Source organism: Phaenicophaeus curvirostris, chromosome 1 (genome assembly GCF_032191515.1).
Source record: "Phaenicophaeus curvirostris isolate KB17595 chromosome 1, BPBGC_Pcur_1.0, whole genome shotgun sequence".
Classification (NCBI taxonomy): Eukaryota; Metazoa; Chordata; class Aves; order Cuculiformes; family Cuculidae; genus Phaenicophaeus; species Phaenicophaeus curvirostris.
In genome coordinates, this window is record NC_091392.1 from 123,248,681 (window position 1) to 123,265,661 (window position 16,981).

The window sequence follows — 16,981 nt, forward strand, 5'->3', positions numbered from 1 at the left end:
AAGTAGATCATTTTCAGAGGGGTTTTTTTTGTTACTGTGTGCATAAATTCTTTTTCTCATTTTTAGCACATGATTTGGCATACGAGCCGTGTTACGGTAGCTATTCAAATATCCCCAACTTCTGGGGCTACCTGCCCCTGGGGAAGCGAACCAGGGCATGAGGAACTGTTGATCTGGAACTGACATTGGGTACAAATAAATGGTCACGGGTCTGTGGATTTAAGTGTTTGTTTGGGTCTGTTTACCTAAATTCTGACATTTCTGGCTACAGGGTTCTTAGATGAATGCACTCCCTTCCTCTTTTCCTTTGGGCTGCCATTGTATAAGCAGAGGCTTCTGATAGCCAAGTTTTTAGGGGCTCAATGTGTAAATTAATTGTATTTTTCTTCAAAAATGCATTTTATACCTGGGTATGGTAAAAGCTGCTCATGCTGCATTCTCTCTGAAGAACCTGCGTATACCAAGTGTGGTAGGAACTTCAGGAGCTCAGGTGCAGGTGGCTCAGATCCACAGGTTTTCACTTGAAGTTACCCAGTTTCTGTGTTTAAAAAAAAAAAAAAACCCAAAAAAACCCCCCAAAAACAGACTAGGCTCAGATTTCTCAATATGACTGCAGCTACCTCCCTTTGCAGGACTCATTTTTTACCAGAGCGAAGAACAAGACTGATTTTTGCTCTTGTAGTGACCTCCTCCCTCTTTCACTCCCTTTGGTCACCACAGGAATTAAGGAAGGGGAGGGGATGCTGAGGCTGATGAGACAGAGCTTGTTTAAAAGCCTGTGCTCTACTAGGGCAGTGCTATGGCAGCATTTTTCTATTATACTTAGTGCTTGTGATTCGTTTTGTTCTTTCTTGCAGCTACAGAGCAAAATCTGGAAATACTATATATAGTAAGCTACTGAATATATGGAGGTTACTGGGCCAGTAAAGCATTCACATGGATCAAATAAATAGCCTCTCTTTTAAGACCAAAATTAAATCATACTAAGAAAACATGTCACGGTTTTCTTTTTTCCTTGAGTAGGGGTACTGTTGAAGTTATTTGTTGAAAACTTCAATCCCTTCTTACTCTATAAATGGTAAGGGTGTACTTAAGAACATCACTACATCAGAAAGAGAACTCAAGTACCATTTGTTCTCTAAAACAGCCTCACTGTATCAGTCTTCCAGTTTACGATTGGGTGTACAGATATGTTCAGCCCGCTGGCTAGGTTGAGGTTTAGTCTCTTGGAGCTGGAAGGTGTGTGCTCCAGGAGATTCACAGCACTGTGGATCAAGCCCTGCTCTCATGCATATTTTCTCCTGAATGATTGTATGTGTGTTGGAACTGGGATGTCTTCTTTTTAAGTACTGAAATGGCAAATGTGATTGCTAGCACTGTGTGCTACGTACACTTTACAGAATTTTTTATGAGTACTCATGGTCATCTTTTAATGACAGCTGAAGTCTGTACAAGCAGGACTTTTTTGGTTACAGGATAGATAAGGAACATTTCTTTCAAGTTTTCTATGTTAATGGAAATAATATCATGTTAGCTATGCTGTCATTACAGAAAAAGAAATGAGATGTGTAATCATAGGAGACATGAGTTGCTACTACACCTGCTAACACTTTATTTTGTTGGCATTCACACACTGCATGTCTTTTGGCAACATGTTCTGTTGCAAAGCTGAAGACTGCTAGCCTTAATGCAGACACTGTCCAATTTACATTCTAGTCATACTGCAGCGTTTCGTAACCCCGCTTTAGTTTTTCCCTGTCGTCCTAACAGCTCTACTGCTTGACAGTGCACAGGGACATTCAGGGCAGGGGAAAGGGCCTGGGAGTCCCAAGGAACGAAAGGAGCAGCAATAAAAGAGGCCATGAATTTTGGGGGTGCAATGCATTGGTCTGAAAAGCAGTGTAAGCTGGTGGTGGGTCAGTGGGCTGTTGCATGAGGATTTTAATACAGCTGTTTTGACTGAAAGAAAGGATTGCAACCGCTGCTTTGAGTAGCTTTTACCTACCACATGGCAAAGCGTGTAAAGAGCACACGGTTTAAAGCAAGTCAAAAATACCATGGATCTCAGTATCTGGTCAGAATTTCCATAAACGCTTTAACAACTAAGCACTTTTAAATGTGTCTCCTCCAGTTTGGAGGAACAAGAGAATGAAAGCTGGAGGGGGCTTTTTATCAGGGAATGCAGTGATAGGGCAAGGGGAAACCCTTTTGAGCTGAAGAGCAGAGATTTAGTTTAGATATTAGGAAGAAATTTTTTACTGTGATGGTGGTGAGGCACTGGAACAAGTTGTCCAGAGAAGTCTCTGGAGGTGTTCAAGGCCAGGTTGGTTGGGGCTTTGGGCAACCTGATCTAGTGGAAGGTGTCCCTGCCCATGGCAGGGGTTTGGAACTAGATGATCTTTAAAGTCCTTTCTGACCCAAACCATTCTACGATACAAAACAAAGCTTTTAAGAATTGGTCAGTATACTTAGAAATTCCTCAAAATATTGTAGCATATCTGAATATTTACTCTTTTTAATATTAGCACTGCTGTTATTTTGTTTCTTGAGCCCATGCCTAAATAAAGCACTTAGAGTTAATATCTCATGTTGAAAGAAGACATACCTGCTGCTGCTGAGACCCCCTGCCAGAGCAGCTCAGGTTGCTGGCGGTGATCTGGCTCTGTGCTCTGATGTGCAACTTGGATCGCTCACTGTGTGATGGAAAAAGCAATTTTACTTTACTAACGTTCATGTTTTGTATTGTAGCCATGAGACACAAACGACCTGCTGGGATCATCCCAAGATGACTGAGCTTTACCAGTCTTTAGGTAAGACACCTCTAACAGATTTTCAGAGTGTTTGTTTCTTTTTTTTTTAAATTGAATTAATTGTTACAGCAAAGATTTCCAGAATCAATTAAAAAAAATGAAGTGAAAGCGAGAGGAAGTGCTCTTATCAAGGTTAAAATTTTCTGCAAAGAAAATATGTAAGGCATAATAATACATTTCAAACCTTCAGCAGAAAAAATATTTCAATTAGCATGTTTGGAATGTGTGCTGGGTTTACAAAGTAATTTGGGTACATTGTTGCAAAATCTTACTGAATGACTGGGACAGAAATTAAAGCAAAAGAAAAATCCTGAATCTTCTCACTGTCTAATCTACTTTACAAAAGGCAGATGAAAAAATCAAACCAAGCTGCTGTTAATGTTGACTTTTGGATGGTAGGAAGCCAACTGAAGCAATTTGCCAAACTGCGTTACCGCTGCTTTATTTTTAAAGCACTTTCAATACTTGGAAGGCATGGCAGCTGTCATGATGTCACTTTGAATACCCAAATTGCATGCTTATTATGACTTCAGATGTGCCACTCTGGTGGAGGGAGTTTTTTATATTTTTTAGGAGCTTTGTATTTTATTAACAGAAGCACATCTATAAGATAAAATAGGGCAATTCATGCTCTAGTTTAGGCTGCTTGGCAGACCATTTAATAGCTAACTCTTTTCCTTTAATGGTTCTGTTAATAAATAATAGAGGGTATAATAAAAATTAAGCTATTTCTGTAGAAGATATATCAGTGACTATACTGCATTCATAAAGGAGGTTATGTCTGTACAGCACATGTACATAAACTGGTCTTAAATAAGCCAACTTGAGCACTGGGGTAGTCAAATCTAGCATTTGGTGCTGGCTTATTTACCATGATGAAAAATAGCTTGAATTATCTCCTACTAAACTCTAGTTTAGCTGCTGAGAGTAGTCTATTTATGCCAGCATAATCTATTTCAGGCTAACTGAAATCATGAAGGTGATTCTGCTCCTCTATTCCTCTCTTGTGAGACCTCATCTGGAGTATAGTGTCCAGTTCTGGAATCCTCAACATAAGAAGGATATGGAGCTGTTGGAATGTGTCCAGAGGAGGGCTGCAAAGATGATCAGAGGGCTGGAGCACTTCCTGTATGAGTATAGGCTGAGAGAGTTGAGGTTTATCAGCCTGGAGAAGAGAAGGCTCTGAGGAGACCCTACAGCAACCTTCCAGTACCTGAAAGGGGCTACAAGAAAGCTGGAGGGGGACTTTTTACAAACACTTGTTGTGATAGGACTAGGGGCAATGGGTATAAACTGGAGAGTGGCAGATTTAGACTAGACATAAGGAAGAATTTCTTCACTATGAGGGTGGTGAGGCGCTGGTACAGGTTGCCCAGGGAAGTTGTGGCTGCCCCATCCCTGGAGGTGTTCAAGGCCAGTTTGGATGTGGCCTTGGGCAGCCTGGTCCGGGTGGGATGTGTCCCTTCCCCTGGTAGTGGGGTTGGAACTGGATGATCTTTAAGGTCCCTTCCAACCCAAACTATTCTATGATTCTAACTTTGGTATCTCTACAGTGCTCTGCAATTAAAGACATACCGAAAATACTTTAGAAAAGTGATGTGAAAAAAAAGGAGTAAAACAGTGTGAAGATTTTATTTTTTTATAGTATTAGCACTGTGGCAACAATTTGTTTAGAAATTAACCAGAATACAGCTGTGTGTGTAAAAAAGGGATGTAAGATGTATAAGTTTGGGATAACCAAAGACAAAAGCCGACAAGTATTGACTTGCTATTTAATTATAACGTATTACCCTGTTTGTCTCCTTTAGTTTTCTGCTCTTAAAGTGAGTGGTTTAAAAGATTCAGAACAAATAGTAATTGCGCATGCCAACATCCCTTTTAATACAGGTAGATCTTCAAACGGTTGCTTATTAATTGAACCGCACTCTGCAGTTGCTTTTGATCTAGAGATTGCATAATATTTCTGGTACTGTTGCTGGTCAGTCCTAATGTCCTGTTGCAGCTGCTTTTCTTCTGGTACTTCCGTATTTCAGCTAGTGGAAGGAATGTTTAGGCAGAATTTGTTTCTTTTTCTTACAAAATCCTGCTCTTTTCCTTTTCCGGAGCAAGGAAAGTCTAAGAGGGCAGTCTATTTCTGGCTAGTCTTATTTCTTTTGGAGTTTAGACCAGATGCTCATTAATGTGGAAGTGATGCTGATTTTAGCGAAGGTTGCATAATGTGTATTTTTATTAGTAAATGTAGGTGTTTATATATGTGTACAAAACAGATTAGACAAGGTGATTCTTTGCACAGTGTCGCATGGGGTGAAGCTTTGATAAAAGTGGTACTGTATAGCCTACCAATTTATTTTATTTTTGAATTGGGTGTATACATTATTGCCTAACTCTCATACAAATTGCATAATACAAGCATAACCCGTTTAGTCTTGAGCAGAACCCTTGATGTATTTTCAGTGCTTTGCTTTGCCTCAGGTCAAAATGGTAATAATGGGATGTTTGAAGTCTTTTCAGCCTGTTCAGTAATATTTTATCTGAGAAGATATTATTAAAGTCGATTTTGCATTGCATACTCATTAGGTACTATTACTTTTTTCCGCGTTAGGATCCAAATGTTGCTTCTAATTTATACAAAGAAGCTAGTAAAGATGTTAGTATGTATGTGTTTTAAAAATCTGATAGAAAACTTGAGCTCTGCAATCCAGGTAAATGCGAAAAAGGGAGACCAAGTACATCAATGCTGTCAAGAGTTTTCATTTCCATTTTCAAACTCCTACACTTAGCCTGTAGGGAATAATTGAACTATGTGATGTAGTGCTCTATACATCCCAGGTGCTGACTGATGTGTTGCCTTTCCATAAGTTTACCACACTTTAATTGGTGCCAGTGTATAGTAATTTGCTAGGGGAACCTTATGTCTAATTTAAATTCCTACAAATTACTGAAAGCTTATTTTTTTTTTAAGTGAACAAGGAAGATGCAGCCTGGCCTGAGGTAATGTTCCTCACCTGCCTATGTCTTTGAGACATAGAAGAAACTACTGTTAAAAAATAAAATAAAATAGGTAAAATATTAGTTGTTTTTTTTCTTCACATATCCAATTCACACACCTACAGATTGCTGCATTAGATGTATTGCAAGTTTGAAACATAGTTGCCTCAGCTTTATGTATTTAGAGGTTTAGGTGTTCATAAAAATGAAGCTAAATTACTTGGGAACATTATTTGGTACTAATAAAGGAAGGTAGGAACATGCTGTGAACACTTCTGTGCCTGATCAGATTGTTGTTCCAGGAAGTCACGTATCCTGTCTTCAACAGGGATTGCATCAGAGAAAGCAGAAATAACCCACAGGAAGAAATTATAAAATAACCTGCCCATGAAGGAAGTGTTTTCAAATACTTTTTGAGCTCATTTGTTGTAACATGGCCATTTATACAGATATTAGTAATAACTGTAAAATATTTGAGGTGAAATTTAATATGCATATCAAATTTCCAACTGGTTGTTCTTTTAACAGAAGCTTTTCCATTTAAGATACTAAAGTTCTTAGTCTGGACTGCTTTTCTTTATTCTTTAAACAACGTAGCAGTTTTATTGGTTTTAATGAAGCATCTGTTCCTGACTCAAGTTGGGCAAGTTTCACTCTTCAGTTAAAGTTATGGCTACTTAGAGTTACATAATAAGCCATCAGTATTAAATGACTTAGTTGTTGTTTATTGGTCAAGTAGAAGTGGCAACAGATAGTCACAACAGTGATCTTGGCTCTATCATTTAATGTATCTACTAAATGTTGATATAGTTTGACTAGCCACATAAACTAAGAACATAGGGAAAAAAACCAGATGCTGAAATGGGAAAGTTAGTAAAAATCAGTGATATGTGAGTCTCAAAGGTTCAGAGGCTGACAGACATCACCCAGTTTGCATTCACACCGTTATGAAACACTCCCATTTTCTTCTAACTTCCATCTGAAAGTCTTCAAAGTACCAAGAACCACTCCAGCTGCTTTTCTTTCCAAAAGCAGTTCCCCTACAGCAGATCTGTTTTTAACACTGTTCTTTTATAGCTCACTTACAAATTTTCTCATCCTTCATGATAGCTCCAGGGCATCTCTGAAATGAGAATTTGTTATTTTGTTATCCTGGAGAATTCAAGGACCTTTGGGTGAGAAGGGAGATGAGAAGAGTGGGAATTGAAATGTTCTGGCTTTGCGTAATTTTTTTCAGGTGATCTTTTCAGAGTGAACATTTAATGGCAGGCAGCTTAGCTCAGAATGATAGTATTTTGCCTTTAAGCTGAAAATGACTGTAACCTTTGCTGTGATGGCCCAGGCGGATTTGGTCTGCTGTGCCATAGTGTTGGTGTCCCCCTCCTCCAGCCTTTCCATATGTCAGGACGAGTCTCCCCCAGGTGCATTAGTGTCACTGTGAACATTAATTGCAGTAGTAGGGTGCAGTCAGAAATGTTGCTATATGCATCTGTTTATCTTTCGTGATCATCAAGGCAAGACAAGATGGTGAAGAACTCCTTCCCCCTTGCAGATTGCAGTACACTGTTGCCAGCTTTCCAGTTTAATTTGAAGGGATGGGGACAGCAGTTCTCTGTGGTGAACGTGGAAGAAGTGTTGGAGGTTTTTTAAACATAAGGAGGGAGAATGCTGGAAGGCGCCTCTGAGCCACAGTAGCTGTGTTGATCTTGTGGCTTGCTGGTCTTTTGCAGCAATGTGAGCTTCCACCTCCAAATGACTAAGGTAGATAAACATTATTCTTTTTGGTTTGTATATTTTGATTTGTCCTTCTGAAATGCTGCCTAAAAAGGCTAAATTGCCCCTCTCTGCCATAATAGTTTTTATTAATAATGTTTATTAACACATCATGTATTGAATATGAGATTTTATTTGAATGCAACTGATTTATTTCCCTGTTTGTACTGACAGGACATGTGCCTATTGCACACATCGTCTGATTTCTACTGAAATCCAATAATATGATACATATAGTCTTTCTTTAAAAGTATCTTATTCACTGATGTCCTGTTGAAGACAACTACAATCTGAATAATAAAAACTTCTCATTTCAGAAAACAGAACAGGTTGGATTCTGTTACCGGGGTTAGTAGTCAGACCTAGAGTAGGTAATCTTTCTAATAGTGTGTGATTGCATCTTGTGTAGGCATACACCTAACAGACAAAACCATGGTAGAGAAGTTAGTTGGTAAAGGTTAACTTCTATCCCTTGAAAAGAAAACCATCAGCATATTAGCAATGAGAAAGACTATTACAGAGAGACTGATGTTCTGCTTGGTAATGTTCTGTAGGTGACTAATATGGGAACCTTTTACTCAAGAGTTTTACAGTCTTGGTTTGCAAATGAACACCATTTGTTAATATTTTTTGATGCTTGTTTGTTAATTATTTATTTTAGGATTTTCCATTACTGCTACTTCTCATCTAGCATACCTGAAGGGTTTCTGACCTTTCTGACTGCAAACTCTACTCACAACTCAACCATATAAAGGGGTATAACCCAGGTGTACATGATATCCTTTCTTGCACTTTTGGGTTTGCATCCTGAAGAAAAGCCATTACACGTTAAAACTGAATTCCCAAAGGTGATCTCAATTGGTCCAGTTGTCAGGATGCTGACATATACTGTGGTGTTCATCCACTTGGTCTGGATGCAGTCAGTAGCATTTTGATGCCCTGCGTACCTCCCACTTAAGATTTTGCAGAGGGTCTATCAGTTTGTTGGTTTTTTTTTTTTACTCAGTGGGACAGGTCTAGTACAGCATGCCGTATTGTTTCATGGAGAGTCATTAAGCTGTATGTCTGTATGTTTAATAGCACTGTTTACTGTTAGTTATTCTCAGAGTAATGTAGATGATGGCATCAGTTAGTGTTATAATAAAAGAGTCAATGGCTGAGACTCAACTGATATTAAGCAGTGTTACTTGATTAATTTCTTTCCTTTATGCATTTGTCTAATTTGCATTTTTAGATTACAGTTCCTGAAGAGACCATATCTGTCACTGTAGGGCATCATTAAAAGATTTATATTTGGGTTTTGGGCAGCAGGAAGTAGCCCAACATTCTTATCAGCTGGTCAGGGAATAGCAGCTATATTGAACTGATGTGAGACGAAGCTTCTTGAAAAGTCTGAGTGCCATTAATGTCTGATGAAACATGAAAGCTTAGTGTCTGGTAGTGAAATTATGCTCTGTTCAGGACTGTACAGTAAACAGTTTTTAACCTCTGTTAGGCATTTTCAGAGACAACGGTGACATGTAATTCCCAAAATAGTTTATCCGCTGCAGGCAGTGTATTTATGAACAGCTCTATGAGCATGTCACAAGCTATGAGCTATGGTTGAGTAAGACTTTCAGGTTCTGAGGTATATCACTGTAGATTTACATTTTTTTTCTTGCTGGTAAGAGAGAGTAAAGAAAAACCACAAAAAAACCACAAAAAACCCCGAACCAACCAAACTCTATAAATCTTATCAAATTAAGATGAGAATTTGACCTGAGACCTAGTTTCTTTTAAAGAAGTTAGTTGTAACTTGCCAAATTTTACTCTTGAGATAGTTATCACCTGAAGCATGCAAGCTACTCTCTTCAGTTTAAAGGTGTCTAGGCAGTGAGAAAATTGCTGCCCATAAAATCCAGTGCAACGCTAATGTTTTGTATTTATTAATTAAAAGGGAGTTATAATAATTCTCACAGTAGTATAAACAAGTAACCTTCTTTAATGTAAAAACCAAGGTGATTTCCAGGTACAAAAGACTTCCTATGAACAACATTTGACAGGAGTTAGTCTGAGCTGTCCCAGAGCTTTTTAACACTCAGTGAGATTAGTCTGTTGTAGAGGGCAGTACATTATGAAATGAAACATCCCAGTCATTCAGCACACATAGCAGCTGGAGGAGCAACTTAAAGGTGGTTAGTCTGTTTAAGAGCCACCTTGGAAAACTGTTCAGTTGTAACACCTTACTTAAAACCTATTGTCTGGTTTATAGAAGTGACTACTTAAGAATAAAAACAAATGTCTCAACCATGCTAGATTCTAAACTTCTTGTTGAAGATTTTCTTTTTAAAAGCTTATTGTTGTTCTTTAATTTTGTTACTGCTTTTAGTTGCTTACCAACTTATTTCATGCAGTAAGAGTCAAGAATACGAAGATTTGCTTTTCCTCTTAAAATAATTTTTATATCCTAATGTAAAATCTGGAATTGAGCACGGGAGAATTAAAAAAAAACTACAATATCTTATATTTGATACAAATCCCTGACCACTTCTCAAATGAATAATTATCCACCTTCAAAATGTCTTCTGTGTGTAATTGCAGCTGTTTCTACAATACTATAGAAATACAACATTGGAAAATGTATGGTTGAGGTTGTATTAGCTCTTTTGAGGAAGAACATAGCTCTTAAGTTTTGAGATTTCTCACAACATGCATAATTATGCAAAAAAAAATTAGGATTTAATTATCTGATCATCTTTCTATGATATTTCTGATTTGAGTTCTCCCTATCAGCCGACTGGAGTCCTCTTCATTAAAGCTGCGTGTGTAATGAGAACACTAGTTCTTTTCCAATGTTATTCATATTAATGTGAATAAGAATAAGAACTTATTAATATGTTGTAGGCGCATGATGGACAGGGAAGGAATCAGTTTTCTAGATAACCTTCTCCCTACTGCATTAACTGCCATGAAGCAAAGAGAGGCACTTGTCATGTCTATAATAATAAGAAGAAAGCAGCAAAAAGATACTTTTTAATTTCTGGGAGTCACTGGTGCTTTAGCATTTTGGACTCCTTTCACGATGACAGTGGGAGGGCTGCAGCAGATGCTTGGGAAGATCATGGAGAGATCTCGTTACTGTGTTGGTGGCAATTGTGTGTTGCTGTGAAGTCATCAGCTGTAAGCACCTACCCTCTCTTGCAGGTTTTCTGTAACGTGATCTTAAATCTTCTCTCCTAGAAGCATTTATACTCCCTTGCAAAGAGAGGTCATTCATGGCTGAGTGTCAGGAGAACTATGATTTCTCTTTGCTCTGGGATGTAAATATGAGTGTCTTTTCCCCAGACTGTTCTTTTCCAGGGGCCAGGTGACCTCTTCCACTACATCGTTGTTTCAGACCAAAACCAGATTACACTCTTGAGCATTTACACTTTTTGCTCAAAGCTTGCAAGTTACCTTCTGAATGAGGACTGGAAGTATCATTAAATAACCTGCAAAAGTCTCATATACTCCAAGGGCTTTTCAGCCCCTCTGATCACCTCATGGTGCATAATTTCTAGAAGTGAGAGGAAAAGGCTAGGTGAGAGCATGTGTGGTAATACAGAGCTCTCTGACCTGCTCAGAAGTGATAGAACTTTTGGAGTTAAGGCTCTGACTCTTTTAGTGAACTATTTGGGAGTGGAGAAAGCATCAGATTTTTTTTTCCCTCAGGACCTAGGCAGGGAAAAAACTCACAGCGAAGGAGGAACTACTCATGAATCCGTAGGACCTCAGAAGGTTTCTGCTGCTTGAGCCTCCTTCCTCCTCCACAAGTTCCCAGCAGCAGCAGGTGGCTGGGCGTCAGGCAGTGCCTTGTGCTGCCTCACTCAGTCTTCTCCCTTGCTGTTAGTGGTGACATTACTTCCAACGCTCTGGAGCTCAATGACCAAGTCTTACTCCCTGACAGTCTTATGTTCTACGGTTCATTTAAATGGGGTCATATCCCAACAGGGGAAATATTTTGAACCCAATTAGCAGAGACCTGAACTCCCCTCTTTGCTCCACAGAGCAAGACATTTGTTCCAGCAGTAGCTCTCGGGGAAGAAAGACACCACCGGCAGTTTCATAGCAGTAGGTGGGGGGTAGACTAAATCATTAAGGTCCAGCAACCTCAAATAACTGTCACCACCTGGCAAGAGAGCTGTCCATCAGGAGCACAGAGGTGGTGGCATAATGAAGATAGGAGGTGAGCAATTGGCACAGGGACAGTAAGTGAACGTGGGTTAATGCTGAGAACAGCAGTGAAGGTGGGAGTGGAGGCATGCGATAGCTGCTCTTGGCCTCAGTATGTAAAGTCAAAAGCATACATCGCTGCTGCTTTCCCAAAACCTGAGGTGAGGGCTCCAAAACTAGCTCCTGACATTGCTTGTTGATCATTTACAGCAGATGCTTCTTGGCAGCAATGTCATAATGGCTGATAACAAATTCAGTGTGTATTATATATACAGGAAAATAGATGTAAACTACAGTACTTTCAGGGTAAAGCGTCTTCATGGATTGTACTTTCTGCCCTGAGCAATGCCTGAAGTATGTGTATACATTTACTAATATTTCTTAAAATATAAATAATAATTGGAGAAGCTTTTTTTAGACTAGTTGGGGAAAATTTAGGGAAGGCTTCTTTATTTTATCAAACACTAGCTGTAATTTAGTATGTATTCTTTTTCGGGATATAAGTGCAGATTTGCAGCATGGGTACAAAACGTAACTGAAATCACAGTGTTTGCAAGAGACTGCCTTATTAATTTCCCTTCAAGACAAATTAAGTCACTTGATTTAAATTGCTCACTGTATTCCACACCACATTAAGGCTTCTGGACGTGTCAGGATGATTGTGGGAAAGGGAGCTGGCAGGAACAATACACGAGAGAACTGGTCATTAAAAAGGTGAAAAGAAAAAGAAAAAATATACTAAGCTGAAACTTTCCCTTCTACTCTATGACATGCTTTAGAAATGTTCCATAGTTTTGATTAAGTTATACAAAACTATTGAATTATCAAACCTCAAATTACTCATTCAGAACAGCTTAATTAAAATTAATGTAATTGAGATTATATTCCCTCTGCTGCCTATACCTGTGCAGCCCTGTAAATGATGTTGGTTGGGATAGTTATACCCAAGCTACCACATTGCAAACAGCTTTATAGCACCTCAGTGCATATGCCAACAATGAACTGTTTTGTATTTGCCCTGTTTCTCATCACATTCTTTCTCCAAGAGTCTGCCAGGCTTAGAGACAGCTTATTGGGCTAAATGGACCTTTATTCTGAGCCCGGTTTGTTTTTTTTAATGTTCTTTTTGTATTTACATAGTAGTTTACATTTTCCACACACTTTCCCATCATTAACTCCTTAGGCCCCATGAGTTTCATTAGTAAATTAAATGCATTTAGGATGGTGAAACTGGCTGGCACAAATTGTCCCTTTCTGTGCTAGAAAACCCTTGAATTACAGGATGCCAACTGATCTGTTGGAAACGATCCCTAGACTGTTCAAATGCCCAGGAGTGTCTGTGCCCAGGAATTAGTTGGGTAGATGAGAGAGTCAAAAGCATGCCAGCTGCAGTCTGTTTTGTCAGTAGTGGAGGTGACTGTGCTGTACCACACAAGAGTGCCCCTCACCACCCCCAGGGCTTCACTGTAGCATCCCTAAGGGGAACTGGCAGTGCCACTGGGGAAACAGCACTCATTCATGGACTTGCCCCCAGAGCAGAAGCCTTGATGAATTACCTGTGTTCTCTACCAGCTTGCAGCTGCACACAGTTGGCTTGAGTATTTGTTGTTCTACTCGCATGAACAACAGCCCTTTGCCAGAGTTATGTGCTCACTTCTGCAATCTGAATTTGTTTCTAAGTAATGCAAGCAGTGGTGGTATCTCTGCACTGCAGTCTCAGTATGCCAAATCTAGTTGTAAATTATGAGTTAGCTGATGTAGTGGCACTGATGGCAGGAATTCAGCCACAGTACTTTCAACCCAACTTTCAGTGAATCCCCTCCGTTCTTATTGTAAATTGGGTTTGCCTAAGGCCACCCTCAGCAAAGCCAGGGACAATATTAGAATAAGCACATCTTCCTCAGACTGGTTTCACAGAAGAGAAAGATGCAAATGCAGTTTCCTGGCCAGATTTGGTCCAAGACAGCCCCTCCTTTCTTTTCAGTTTTGTCTAGTGTTCACTTCTTAGATGACAGGCCAGTTGCTGTCCCTTGCTGTGGAGACAATCAGAACTTGGTGTTGAATAGTGTTCAGGTAGACAGTACAGAGCCTCTCCTGGGTGCTGAGAGGCTTGTATAAGTTCTGATGTGGTGTGACTGGTGTGATGTATGGGACACCTCATCTCTTTAATGTCCTGGGAGGTTTGCAAGCTCTGTGGGCACTTGCACTGATGTCTTTATTTTGTTAACCGCATGAAAAGACTCTAACAGAAATCACACCACACTGTTTGTTCCTAACTGGGTGCCATTCCCCACTGTGCTGCTGGACCTCAGTGGCTCCCCACCATTTTCATAGAGTCATAGAATAACCAAGTTGGAAGAGACCCACCAGATCATCAAGTCCAACCATTCCTATCAAACACTAACCCATGCCCCTCAGTGCCTCGTCCACCTGTGCCTTAAACACCTCCAGGGAAGGGGACTCAACCACCTCCCTGGGCAGCCTGTGCCAGTGCCCAATGACCCTTTCTGTGAAAAATTTTTTCCTAATGTCCAGCCTGAACCTCCCCTGGTGCAGCTTGAGGCCATTCCCTCTTGTCCTGTCCCCTGTCACTTGGGAGAAGAGGCCAGCACCCTCCTCTCTACAACCTTCTTTCAGGTAGTTATAGAGAGCAGTGAGGTCACCCCTCAGCCTCCTCTTCTCCAGGCTAAACAACCCCAGCTCTCTCAGCCATTCCTCATAAGGCCTGTTCTCCAGACCCTTCACCAGCTTCGTTTTGGAGGTGGAAACCTGGGTATTTGTCTGCCTGAATGAACTGGCTTCTCGACAGGAAGGTTTTACATCTCAGGGCATGGCTGGGAAAACACAAAAGTTTCATTGGTTTTGTTAGAAGTTTTTTTTCAGCAGTAGCTGAGAGTCACCTGCTTTTTCCTGGGCAAAGCTTTTCTCTCAGGGCTGCCTGCCCACAGCCTGGCTGGTGTCAGGCAGACAAGATGGAGTTTCAGGTTCTTATCTCTCTTACAGTGCCTGCCTTGTGAAAGGCTCCTATGTTTTCAGACAACACTACTGCAGTCACTGATGTTGTCCTTTCAAGTGCTCTTAAGTTCAATGCCTTTGAACAAAAGGAAGTAATGCTTTAGGACTTTGTGTTTTTCTTTTGGATGATTGATTGTCAAGGTTTTGAAGGCTTTTGCTCAGTGAAGCAGAGTTTCTAAAATACATTTTTTTTGCCCTTCTGTTCTTGAAACCAGTAAGTATATTCTTCTAGTTCAATTTAACAACGTTTTTGTGACTGTGGTTATTTCTAAGGTGTAAAGCTGATCTTTTATTTTAATATTTCCCCCCTACAGCTGATCTGAACAACGTCAGGTTCTCGGCGTACAGGACTGCCATGAAACTCCGCAGGCTTCAGAAAGCCCTCTGCTGTAAGTATGTGCCCGTGCCTTGCCCACTGCTGGGAAGACTTTATGACAAGCCTGTTCTCAGCTTTTAGAAGCAGAAAAACACCACCCCCACCCCGCAACACATACCCCCAGCTCTACCTTGTACAGGAAACCTCTCACCTGAAGGGTCATCTGCTGCCACTGTGTTGCCCATTCTTTATTAAACCAGTGCTGGGTGATCCGCAGATCTGTCCGTTGTAAGACAGAGGAATGGACTAGAAACAAAGCTAACATCCCTTACATGTTTCTTAACTTTATACTTTTTAGCCAGGTATTTTCTCCGTGCTCGTTACCAGAGCCATATCCTGCATCAGCCACAGCTTTACAGTTAAAGACAGAACAAACAGGATTTGAGTATGTTGGGAATGGTGAGAGTTCAGGTGAAATAATAGCGTCAGAGCTGGAGTCATTAGTGGTTTAAGTTGAATCATGAACCCCTGAGGGGTTGTTGCCTTTAAATGAGATCATAACAATAAACATTTAGCTTCATTTTTCCTCAGTTTTTGGTTATGTTCAGAAGTCTCTCATCAGCTGTACTTTAGTGATGTGCATGTTCTAACGTTTTAATTCTCTCAGCTGGTGTTCGGTATTTTACATGTCGCTAGAGTGATGTTTCATCTTCAGCTTATTGTAACCTGATAGCTAAATAATTTGTTCATCATTTTCTTGGTAGGCCAATCAGTTGCCAAAGCAAGCAGTTTATTAGGTAGTACAGTTTGGAGAGTTATTAAAATATTTTAACATTCACTATTGGGCATTTAATTACAGGGTTAAATTTCTGACACAGTTGCAAGTGTCTCAACTGTTCATTTATTTCAAGTTTGGATTTGTGCTCACATGCTTTCTGGAACTGTGTCAAACCTCAGTATCTTTGAGCATGTTTACTTTTAGGCTTATAACCTTGGGTGAATTCCACTAAGGAACGGATTTTGGTTCTGAATTTATAAAAAAATAGGAAAAAAAAAAGAGAAAAAAAAAGCAGTAAGTCTTGTAACTTAATGAATTATTTCAACATGAATGCAGTGACAAAGAAAGAGCTATGATGATCTGTGATACAAACATCTTTCCATAGTGCAGCATTCCTGCTACACTCATTTTGAGAGGGTAGAGTAAAGAAATTGGAATGATATGCAGTGTAAAGTATTCCTGGTAAGTGCACCACTTAAGGAACTAAAATTTTTGGAATTAAAAGTTTCTGTAGCTAGCAATGCACAAGTGTAACTTGTAACAGGTTTTTATTTCTGAAAGTGCAAAACGTTGCACCGTACTTTATCCATATTACCCTGATTTGTACCATTGAATAATTCTAGGCTCATCTTGGACTTCATAATGTGGAATTGTAGTTATGCACTGAAGTCAGTTCATTTCTCGAGGTTACATTTAGGTTGATTTTCTGAGAATGGATGTTTTCAGAGACAAGCAGTGGTGCTTACACTGATTACTTTAGCACATTCTTCATACTTGTATCTAAGGAGAAGTATTTAAGGAATTTGGTTAGCAGTCTTTGTTCTCACAAATATTTTTGCTTGGAGACACCATCATTGTATTTTTGTACCCTATGATTTCAATGTCCCCTGTGAACTCAGATTAATTAGATTTTTAAAAAAAAAAATCAACTCATTACAAAATTCTTTTTCTGCAATTTGGCACTAGTAGAAATAGAGCACAGCGTGGGGTTTCAGGGTTCTTATACACAGCCAAAAATCCCTAAATTCTACCTATAGTAGGTGCTCCTTTTAGCTCTTACTTTTTATTTTGGTTTTAAAATCGCAGAATTTTAAATGTGTGTGTATATAT

General features: G+C 39.6%; 1 protein-coding gene across 10 annotated transcripts in view; it reads left to right on the forward strand.

Moving 5' to 3' along the window:
• DMD (dystrophin) overlaps positions 1 to 16,981 on the forward strand; it is a 1,224,073-nt gene that overhangs the window by 1,139,893 nt on the left and 67,199 nt on the right. For all 10 annotated transcript variants that reach the window (XM_069873469.1, XM_069873460.1, XM_069873489.1 and 7 more), the window contains 2 exons: positions 2,749 to 2,810; positions 15,092 to 15,166. In XM_069873469.1, the coding sequence (XP_069729570.1) occupies positions 2,749 to 2,810; positions 15,092 to 15,166 (137 nt within the window). The remainder of the gene's footprint in view (positions 1 to 2,748; positions 2,811 to 15,091; positions 15,167 to 16,981) is intronic.